This window comes from Cynara cardunculus, assembly GCF_001531365.2.
Source record: "Cynara cardunculus var. scolymus isolate 2C chromosome LG 9, CcrdV1, whole genome shotgun sequence".
In the NCBI taxonomy this organism is placed as follows: Eukaryota; Viridiplantae; Streptophyta; class Magnoliopsida; order Asterales; family Asteraceae; genus Cynara; species Cynara cardunculus.
In genome coordinates this window covers 15,467,252-15,479,568 of record NC_037536.1, presented here as the reverse complement: position 1 = coordinate 15,479,568, position 12,317 = coordinate 15,467,252, and the positions used below count along the sequence as shown (strand labels likewise).

General features: G+C 29.8%; 1 protein-coding gene across 1 annotated transcript; it reads left to right on the top strand.

Annotated features, from left to right (window-relative positions):
• Positions 1-10,502: 10,502 nt before the first annotated feature.
• LOC112518499 lies at positions 10,503-11,438 on the top strand. The gene has a single exon (XM_025126215.1). It carries the CDS (start codon positions 10,625-10,627, stop codon positions 11,222-11,224), a length of 600 nt encoding a protein of 199 aa, XP_024981983.1. The 5' UTR covers positions 10,503-10,624; the 3' UTR covers positions 11,225-11,438.
• Positions 11,439-12,317: the final 879 nt, after the last annotated feature.

The following is a 12,317-nucleotide window of genomic DNA, read 5'->3' as shown; positions in this document are numbered from 1 at the left end:
GTTTAAGAGTTTTTAAGAGTTTTAAGAGTTTTTAAGAGTTTTAGCCAAATGTTTTATAAGATAGTATAGATATATATACACACATATATATTGCATTATAACTAAACTTGAACCCGACTGACCTCAATCCGACCAACTTGAACTCGAAGCAATCCGAAATCCAAAAATTGGGGTTTGATTTTCATATCCGAAATCCGATCGAGTTTTTGATTTTCCCACCTGACCCGTCCGATGCACACCCCTACTTTTGGATGCTTGTTAGTTCTGAATGACTTGATTTAGTTTGCCATGTTCTTACAAGAAAGTAGGTCCTGGTTTGAACCTAGCCCCCCTCTCGACTAGCCTGAGCTGTTGATTGAGTAAAAAATATCTCATTGCATTGGTGTTTTTGGAGACGAGTTTCTTATTGTCAGTAATAATTTATCGTTCAAATATATGTGAAATAACAAACTGTTGAGTTAGCTTCATGCTTATATAAGAAATCAAAAACTCTGGTTTTAAAGTGCTTCATAAAATGCATTTTTTAAGGTACCGTTTACCAAAAGCATACTAGACAAGTGCTTAGCGATGAGAGTCATCACTCTCACTAACCTTATCAGATAACATCATCGGTCATCAAAATAAATTATCGATAAACATCTTTTACCCGATAAGTATTAGCCGTACAACAGTCTTCTCCATCATTTACTAGATAAGACTCTCGATCATTACTATGTATTTTACCAATTTAGTTATACAAAACCTTCAAGTAAATATAAATATAGTCGATGTTTATTTATTTTAAAAAGAACAAATTACATGAAAAAATAACGTACTTTAACTTGATTATTATTTTGGATAACATACTTTTAAAACTTTCATTTTGGTACATAAGATGTAAAATTTTAAACATTTAAGTACTTGGGTAACCAGTTGATATCCAACTTAATATTATTTGCTGACATGGTTAGTGACATAGATTTTTTTAAATCTAAAATTAGCTTTTTTTAATCTAAAATTAATCTTCAACCAGATACTTAAATGTTTAACACTTCACATCTTAAATACCAAAATAAAAATTCTGAAAATACATTACATAAAATATGAATCAAGTTAAAATATATTATTTTTCATATAATTAATCCTAAATATTTTCTGCAATGATAAAGCAAGTAAATTGTGGGGGTTATTGGTCAAATAGTGAATGCCACACTCACTCTCCAACACTAAAATGATACGTTTTCTTCCTCCCTTTTTAAAAAGTTTTGATTTAACCATCAACCACAATCATATTCATTAAAGTTTTATTTATTTATTTATATTAATATTGGTTCCATAAAAAGCCTTAGAATTTAAGGTGTGTTTCATACACTAGACAATACAGAGATTTATATCATATGTTTGACATGATTTTTATATGGAACATATAGAAATAGGGTGGAACAAAAGTGAAACAAGCTTGTTCCACCCTTATTCTATGAGGGTGCGTTTGGTGTGCAGACATGACATGACAGGACATGACAGGACAGGACAGCTGTTCAGCGTTTGGTAAGACATAACAAGACATGATATAACTGGTTAAAATGACCAATTTACCCCCAATGAGTTGTTTAGTGTTTTTTTTTTCACTAAATAATCAATATAAATGTTCCAACTATATTCATCAATACGCATCTATTCTACATAAAACAGTAAGCATTTTTATTTGAAAAGATGGTTACCTAAATCTTGCTTCCAATGTTCAACAAACATATTACTGCTTGCACACTATCCTCATTAAGACCATCATTCAAGAAACCCTAGAATTCCACACAGAGTTTTAACCCAAATATATATCGGAAATCAATCAAACCCCCCAACGATGCATAAACTTCATCAGCAATTACCAAATTCAAAGCAGAAAACTCATCAAGCCGACACCAAGTTTTACATTAATACACAGAGAAACAAACAAATAGACATACAAATAGATAGATTATACGTTTTACCTGAAGTGAGATTCGGAAGAGGGTTAAGAGGGGCGAGACCAAGAAAAGATCCAAAAACAAGCTTCGAATTAGGTCTAAACCGAGTGGCATTTGGAGGTCGGAATGAACAGCAAATTGAAGAATTCGATCTGAAAATCGAAGGAAGTGACGATTTTAGAGATGACATGCTCCATGTAGTTGTGACACTCGCCATCTTCCATCTTCGATTATGGCCCGTGGAGGAAGGAAGGGTGCGATGGAGGGTGCAGGGGCGCCGATTATGGAGGGTGCAGGGGCGCCGATTATGGAGGGTGCGATGTGGGGAAGAAAGGGGGAAGGGGTAGTGTGGTAAAAATGTTTTTGTTCCACTTAGTTCCAGGGGTAATGGTGGAACACGCGTGTCTCATGCTTGTCCAACTTAGTTCCACTTAGTTCCACATTTAGCCACACCAAACGTAGGACAAATGTGTTCTGTCCTGTCCTGTCCCACTCTGTCCAGCGTACCAAACGCACCCTGAAAGAGGGTGGAACAAGGTGGAATATATTTATATTTTATCAATATAACTTCAAAATAAAACTTAATTCTCTTCTAAAACATCAAATATGTTTTTTTTTTACATTTTATTTATTCTTTAAACTTATTTATTGTATTTTAGGTTTCTTAAACTTTCATTTTATTGTTCTTAAAATATTGTTTTTATAATTTTATTGTTTTATTTATATTAATAATAAAAAATAATGTAGAAAATATATAAATTAATTAAAATAAATAACTCATTAGGGGTCAATTGATCATTTTATTTGTTATGTTCTATCCAGTTATATCTTACCAAATGTTGAATAGTTGTTCTATCATGTCATGTCATGTCTGGACATTAAACACACCCTTAGTAAATAATACTGTTTTTTTTGTGTCATTTTAATTTTTTATAATAAATTTTTTATAAATATTTAAGATGTGTTTAGTACATTGAATAAGACGAGACAAAAAAAACATGAATCATTATTTCATGTTTGACATTATTTTTATGTTTCACCCTACCTCGTGAACAAGGTGGAATAGACATATATTTTTACCATTATACGTATAAAATAATACCTAATTCCTCTTCTAATATATCAAATATGTCTCGCTTTTTACATTTTATTTTGTTTTTATGTTTTATTTATTGTAATTTATCGTTTTTAAACTTTCATTTTATTTTCAACAAAATATTGTTTTTATTTGCTTTTTCTATATTTTGATTATTTGTTAAATATTTATAATAAAAAAATAATATAGAAATGTGTGAAATAAAAATGGTATATTAATAAACTTTATATTTTGTGTAATTTTAATCGTATTGACGAAAACTTTTTAATCATATATTTTGTTGTAAAAAATATTTATTTTATTATACACTAATCAAAATATAGAAATTAACTGATTGAGGGTAAATTAGTCATTTTACCAGTCATGTCATGTTCAGTCTTGTCTTATCAAACGCTGAAAAGTTGTCCAGTACTGTCTTACCAAACACTTAAGTCTATTGACATATGTGGTGGCATTCGTAAACTTTTAGATGACGGAATGTTAAGTACTATGCTTGTAAAAAAAGGTTTCATAACCTACAAAATGTTATTTTATATCTAAACTGCAACATTTAACGTAGCTTTTGAAGTTCTGTTGTAAAAAAAAATGCTTGTTACATACACATATAGGGAGCTTCATTATGAACCAAATATTTTGAGAACCTGAAAACCACATATTCTATGTAGTATTCATTATTAATGCCGTAACAGATATTAATGTGTGTATTCAGTTTGGTAATAACGTAATAAATATGTGCGAAAAAAGTCTGATAATGCATAAGAAGGTGCAAATACGTGGGACCACTATTGCCTTGGTTAGTCTTTGTTAAGGCATTTAATTTTCGGCACATACTAGATCGTCATTACTTGATTTTGAAAGAGTTTAACGACAATTTAAGGCAATTAAGTCTTTAAAAATTGCAGAAATGTTGACCCGAATGAGCATAATTAGTTACTGTACTTTGAGAAACACTAAACGTAAAAAAATTAAATGTTGTTCTCCGGGTTTTTTTTTCATTAACCTGGATATCCAACCCGTTATGCGAGCCGGCTAATCCCAGGGCAACCACCTGTAGGGATGGCAAAAAAAACCGAAACCGACGGTGAAAACCGAAAACCGAAACTTTCGGGCCGGGTTCGGGGACATTTTATCGGGGACGGGACGGGGATCGGGGACGAATTCGGGGATTTTAACGGGGACGGGGGCGGGGACGGTGATCACCGGCCCGGCCCGATATGCATATATATATATATATATACATACATATATATATATATATATAATATCTTTAAAAAAAGTAACATTAAAATTTTTAAAAAAATTATCCACTTTACCTCAACAACCCAAATAAAGCTCACGAAAAGTCTAGTTTATTTGTCAAAAACCATGATTTTAGTTGTATGATGTTCGAATTTTTGTTTAGTTTTATATTGTAATCTACTACATTGTTTGTAATTGGTTCAATTATGTTTGAGATATTTAAACTTAGATCTTTAAAAAAATTTGTAATTTACTTTTAATTGTGAAAATTAACATATTATAACTTTTTTCATATCGGTTTCGGGTTTCGGGTTCGGTTATAACCAATGATGAAAAAAATATTTTTTACCCTTAACGGGTTCCCCAACGGGGATCGGGGAAACCGCGGGGACCCGATGGGGATCCCCGATAAGATCCCCGACGGGGATCGGGACGGTTTTAGCTATTGGTTTCGGGGACGGGGATACCAATACCCGGCCCGTTGCCATTCCTAACCACCTGCTTTGCCATTAGCCCGGAGTCACCGCATTTGAACCTCCGTGGCCACAAGAATATTTTATTTCTCCTTTGATTTGAACATGTGACCTCCTTGTACTTTTGACCTTTGGAGTCAAGCTCAAACCAATCAGACACAACACTTGTGGTTTGCTCTCCGAGTTTTGGGTCAAGTAATGTAGACATAACATCGGTTTCTTTTCGTTCTTTCGAGTTCATACTAAAAGTTGTCGAACACAAAAAAAGAAGAATCCTGAGGTATGCTTACCTGATTTATCGGTTAGTAATTAGAATTTAAAATGAACGACCCTGATTCATCAAGATTACACTTGTCTTCGTAATATTACAGAAATGTGCCATTTTCTTTTTTACTTTAATGATTTGTTGGCTTTCTCGATGCAAAATACATCAATTTTTTATCAGATGTCCAACTTTTCATCAAAAAAATGGATAAAAACTTTGTCTATCTGTACTATATTATAAATCATTTGACAAAAACTCTTAAAACTCATTTTTTATGTACAAAGTACTGTTTATTGATACATATTACTTAAAATTCAATATTACAAGTAGATTGTGCGTAATTACAACTTATTAATGCTTTATGTTGAATTCGTGTAACTAACTGCAGATAAACATAATCAAATACATGATAAACATCTCATTTTAATCATAAAAAATCTAAAATATAATTAGGATAATCATTGAGTTCTAACAAAATACTTAGTTGTTATCTTTATAAAAAATTATATTATTATATTAAAAAGTAAATTGCTCCATTATTGAACTTAAAAAATTATATTATTAAACTAAAAAATTATATTATGTTATTTTTTCATAAGAAATTCTCATGATATCTTCAAATTTATTATTTAATAAAAACATTATCACTTCCTTAAAATCACATAAAATCGTATTCTGACATCGATATAAATAAGAATAAAACTAAACATTAACATCGAGATGTATCTCGCTGCAAAACGCAAGTACTTATCCAGTATGATAAAACTCGGCTAAGTCCTCGTTTGTGAAGATCAAGACTCTAACAGAAGATGATGATAACGAGAAGATGGGAACTAGTCTTATAAAAAAGGTTTAATGGCGGGGACCTCATGGCCTCGTGGTCCACATTTTGTGAACCCTACTTGTCATACCTCATAAGCAAGCACCGGAAAAGACAACTTGTCATCCCCTTGGGTCATCATGTTGATAGTCGATTACGTTGTTCCTGATGTTTTCGCATAAATGAAATATGTTTGAATCCCAAAACTAATTGAATCAAATGGACGTGTTTTGAGGACTTTATGACTAGATTCAGTATGAAGCGGATTTGGTTTTTCTTGTTTCGGGTTAGGTTGGTTTGTCGAATTTTTGTGATTCCCTAGGAGTGAACTGTTGTCCCATGTGGTAGTTTTATTCATAAAAAACTCGTGTCATATAATATTTTACAGAATTATTAGGTAATCAAATCAATATCAAAATATAACATTTGAAAGTTTGCTACACTGATTAAAAAACAAATTTATCGTCATATTAAATACGATTCAAGCAAACTTTATTGCATTTTGCCGTATTTTAAGCCAAAACATTATGCAAAAATCATATATTTATCACGTTATTCATCATTGAATCATGTACAAAATAGTTGATTATGGGGTTCTAAAAATTCTATATTGCTAGATGAACCTGCCCCCGAAAAGGTGTTTTAATTAATTATTCCAAATTAATGAGAACGTAACGTCCGTTACATTAAGTTCATCTGTTTGTTACTCTCCCACCAACTCCTATTAAAATACAGACCCACACCTGATTTCTCGCACTTTCTTTTTATCTGAAATCCAAGCCAAGTGGTTTCTTCTCTTTGCATATCAGTACTTTTACAAAACTCAATTTCCTTGAATACTCTGCTTTCTTCTCTATCTCTAACCACATGATTTCAAGTTTCAACCAACCGATTAGATCAGTCCCCTGCAAAATCCATATCTAGATACTGTCACAGTATAAGACCATGTTTGGAGACGACTTACACTGTCAGAGAGTATGACTTGAAACATAAAAGTTACATTGCTCGTCGTCCTGGCTATACGCCCATGATTCATGTAAGTATATGTCTATATTTTCTATCCAGTATGATTAAACGGTGACTGACTCACTGACTTTATCAGTTTGGTTTCAAGTTAACTCAAATTACGTGTTATTTCTTTTATTATAAATATTACCTACTTTTGAATTCTGGATTTTTTTTATAATTTTATAGACTTTTGATCCCGTTATAAATGTTTGTTTTGACTTTGTTTGATATTTAAAAGTAAATTTCAATATCAGGATATGCCAATCCTAATGTTGTTGAGAAAATTGAAATTTATTTTTTACAATTGAGGAAATAATATGTATATATATATATAATTTTGAATGAAATATAAATTTGAAGATATTATAAAAATTCGGGGGAAAAAATATTAATATCAAATTAACTATTCAAAATTTATCATTTTTTGTGTAATTTCTTTAATTTAATTCTTTTTGTTATAATTTAATTTAAGTTTAACAACGAAGTAATTTATTTTTGGTTTAATAATATAACATGTTATAAAGATAATAATCAAGTATTATGTTATAACTCATTGATTATCCTAATTATATTTTAGATTTTTTATATTTAAAATAAGATGTTTATCTTGTATTTGATTATATTTATCTGCAGTTAGTTACATGAATTCAAACATGAAGTTTTAATAAGTTGTACTTACGTGCATTCTACTTGTAATATTGAATTTAAGTAACATGCATTAATAAACAATATTTTATGCATAAAAATTGTTTTTAAGAGTTTTTGTCAAATGCTTTATAATGTAGTGTATAACCTAGATTCTTATATTTATATTATATTATAAAGCATTTGACAATAACTCTTGAAAACCATTTTTTATGCATGAAGTACTGTATATTGATGCATATTACTTAAAATTCAAGATTACAAGTGAATTATGCATAAGTACAACTTGTTAAAGATCTATGTTTGAATTTAACTAACTGCAGATAAATATAATTAAATAGAGGATAAACATCTCATTTTAAAAATATAAAAAATCTAAAATATTATTAGGATAATTATCGAGTTCTAACAAAATAATTAATTATCTTTATAAAAAAATTATATTATTAAACCAAATATAAATTACTTCATTATTGAACCTAAATTAAATTATAATTAAAAAATTATAAAAAAATAGGAATTTTAAATAGTTAATTTGATATTAATATAAATATATTTTTGTCAATTTTTTATGATATTTTTAAATTTATATTTTATTTAAACATAAAAACGTTATCGTTTTTTCAAAATCACATAAAGACCATACTATAATATCGACTGAGATGAAGAATAAAATAAAATATTAAAATCAAGATGTATCTAACTGCATTGTACGAATACCCTTCTAATAAAAACTTAAAATGTTTTAGCGGCTCATAAGAAAATTCAAAATGATAATTATTTACAATTTTGTAGTGGAGTCGAGGTACGATCAATGTGTCCCATAAATAATTTTGTCCATTTATTATTATTGTTATTATTATTATTATATATATATATATATATATATATATATTGAGAATATTTTTTTTATAGATGAAAGAAGTGTGTATTTTAAATAGAAGTATTTTTGGGAAAAACTTGACTTTCTGTATAAATCTCCTCTTAAAAGCTTACTGAATAAATCAAATTCTATATCATTAAGTCACTACCAAAAATCATGTACAACAGACTTATTAAGTTGGGATTCTCATTAAGCTCGTTAAGTTGTTAATAAGCATACCCTTATACAGAGTAGGTTTAGGTAGGATAGCAGACGTTACAAGTTGTTTTCATAAATATCACAACTTGAGAGTTTTTTTAGCGTCGTAACTTGTATAATTAAATCTACTCATAGACCCTACCATCAATTTAAACACATACAAATGTGATAACGTGATTTTTTTTTTTTTTTTGTATTTATCGCTTTCCTCAAATTATACAAAGTCAACTTTTTTGAATATATAATATTTATATACGGTAAATAGAATAAATAAACCCGCATACTATTCTCACATTTGGTGAGGTTTGAACTGCTGACCTCCTTAGAGGCCAAAGACTCACAAACCGCCCCCAAATGCCTTTTTCGATGCATAAATAATACTGATTTTTCCCTTCACTGTAATCAATATACATAGACAATAATTGTCTTCTACTTGCTATCATGATTTTCTCTTTATCTAACTTGCATATTTTATAAGAAAAAATAAATGATTTGATTTGATTTTTATCTGCTTTTACTTTATATATGACTGATTAATGGTGATTTGTCATCAACATAGCAAAAAGATTATGATTAAGTTACAAATATAAATATGTGAGATACATATCAAATCAAATGATAGATAGAATACCCAAATGAGAACCATAAAAAAGTAAAAAACCTGTGAGAACCAGACCCAAAAATATTCTGTTACATGATTTTTTTTTTCCCAACAAAGACTGTTATTTAAAGTATTACTTTACATATATTTGTGTTTACAGTGAAAAAAAAGGACATGTGACTTTTTCATTCATATTATGAAACGAAAAATATATGTTAAAATTTTTCATGTTGTGAAATTAATATATTACAAAACAGATATATGTGAAACAATACCTTAAATCATAGTTGTCGTTAAAAAATCATGTGAAAAAATACGTTGAGATTGGTCCTCACGAGTTTATAGTCTTTTTTGTGGGTTTCACAAGATTAACTCATAAGATGATAGAGTACAGATCGTTTGCAAACCTTGGTATTAGTACAAGCTTTGCAAATAAATCACAACAGTCCATTTAGTCTAATTAATATATTCATTATTTCATAATATAAATTGTTAATCATAATAAATGAACTCTGATAATCATCTATAATACCCAAATCATAATAAATGAATCTTTATCATTTTCATAAATATATCAATTAATTGTTTGTATAATATATATTAATATCTGAGTCTGTAATTTAGACCACCTCAAATACCTGATTGTATTTAATAATTGCACAAATTTATAAATCTTTGTCATGGATATTCAAGGTTGTTTGACAGTTGCTGAATGATTTGGGAGAAAATAATTAAGTAGTTAGAATGATTAAGAGACTCTATGATATAATGCAAAATGAAATATAATTGTTTGGTAATTGTTAAGTGATAAAATTAGAATGCTGGATGGTTAAGGAAAATCCAATATACAAAATCATTCAGACATTTTAAAACCATGAAAAGGCAGTTCTTTTTTTTACCAAACAACATTCACCTCTTAACGGTTCTGAAACTCTCTTTTTGATAGAACTATTAAAAAGTAAACCCTCACATTAATTATGAAATCACATTAGATTCAAGTTTATATGATTTTTTAGATAATTACTTTTATTAATAAAAAAAATACATTATTATTGTAAAGAAAATCGGATATTACAAGATTACAACCATCCACTCAGGGGGGTAAGTGTCATTCATTAATTGTATAAGGTTAGAAATGAAAATAAGGTCAAAAGGGTTGGGCTTTTTAGTCTTTTTATACGTTTTTTTTATTGTAATTTTGAGCAATTTTAGGGTCAAATTGCTACCCCTCCCCCTATATAAACCACCCACCATCATTCACCCTTCCCCATATCTCCCACTTTCTCTCTCAAATTAATTTTTTTTTACTTTTATTTTCTTTGAATATTTTATTTAATATTCGAATAATTTATTATATTTACGATTTTAACCCTGTCTCTTCACTTATCAAATTGGATTCTGGGGGCATTTTCGGAAGATTGAAAGGACTTACTTGCTAACCTGGCGGATCCTCATGAAAACTACCATGAACCACTCACGTAGGCAATTGCCGCCCGTGGCGCCACATAAGCGAAAAGAGAGAGATGAAACCTTTGACTTTCTAAAGCCGTCAACGCCAATTATAAGATCATCATCATCAAAGCTAGCCAAGCCGAAGCCGTTTGCTCCTGGACCTCGACCCATGGCTCCAATCAAGCCATTCAAAGCCGCAGATACTCTTCCAGCCAATAACATTCTCCTAGCCGGATATTTGGCTCATGAGTTCCTCACAAAGGGTACATTATTCGGCCAATCATATGATCCGGCTCATGCAAAACCCGCACCGGCTTTGTCGGCTGCTAGTTCAGCCGGTTTTGGTACAATGAAGCAGCCGACCAGTGGCTTTGTTAACAGGGATAAAGGAAAGACCGTTGAGCCTGAGCTTAAAGCTATGCAAAAGCTAAAGCCAAAGCCAAAGCCAAAGCCAAAGCCGAACAAGAATGACAGTAATTTTAGGTTACAACTGTCTAAGAATCAAAGGTATGCCCGGGTATCGGAGCTGCTCAAGAATGGGGCCCACATACCGGGTATTGTTAACCCGTCACAGCTTGCTCGTTTTTTAGACGGTAAATGAAGTTTTTGTTATCAGTTTAATTCTCGGTTTTTAATAGAATCATTAAAATCTAAAAAGTGGTTGAAGAAAATGTTAATGAGCATGATATGAAGTTTGAAAATTGCATGTGCATTGAGGTGTTGTACGGTACATGTATCAATGCTATGACGTGTGTAGCGGTGCTTGTTTTTGTTGGTTAGTAAAATATTGATGATGTATAAAATGACAATTTTGACCATGCCATCATTACATATATAGAAAGAGAGTGTTGGGTCCCACCAATAAGTGTTACCAAACATGAGTACAGCTATATCGATATTAATATCAAATTAGTTATTTAAAAGTTTTTGTTTTATTGTGTAAATTCTTTAATTTAATTTAAATTTAATATATAATAATTTATTTTGATTTAATAATATAATTTTAAATAAAAATAATAATTAAGTATTATGTTATAATGTATTGATTATCTTAATTATATTTTTGTTTTTTATATTTAAAATGAAATATTTATCCAATATTTGATTATGTTTATCTACAGCTAGTTACACGAATTCAAGCATGGAGTTTTAATAAGTTGTACTTACGCATTATTGACTTGTGATCTTGGATTTTAAGTAATATGCATCAATAAACAGTACTTTATGTATAAAATATAGTTTTTAAGAGTTTTTGTCAAATGTTTTGTAATATAGTATAGATACACACAATCTTTTATTAACCGTCTAATTAGTACAAAGTGTACTAACCGGGTTATATTCGTTTTCCCCGTATATTGATATCACATTCTTCGATTATCTCATTCACTTACCACTTTGAAAGAAATTATCATACAAATCATAATGAAATTTCTGATTTCACATATGGACTTTGGTAAAAAAAATTGGAACAACCAAAGTTCACACATGAAACAACATTATGAAACATTATAAACTTAAAACAAAAATAACTGTTTCACCTAAGAACTTTATGGTTCACCGATAAATTTTATTTGAATTATCATTTTGGAAAACGCAACAGTTTGGAGAGAAGGAGGGAGGTTGGCTGAATTTAATGGATAACTGGGGTGATGATTGTCTTTCAAAAATAAATCATAATTTGTTCCAATATTTTC

Excerpts from the sequence above, each read along its gene's own strand:
- LOC112518499 (XM_025126215.1), top strand. The coding sequence starts at position 10,625 with ATGAAAACTACCATGAACCACTCACGTAGGCAATTGCCGCCCGTGGCG.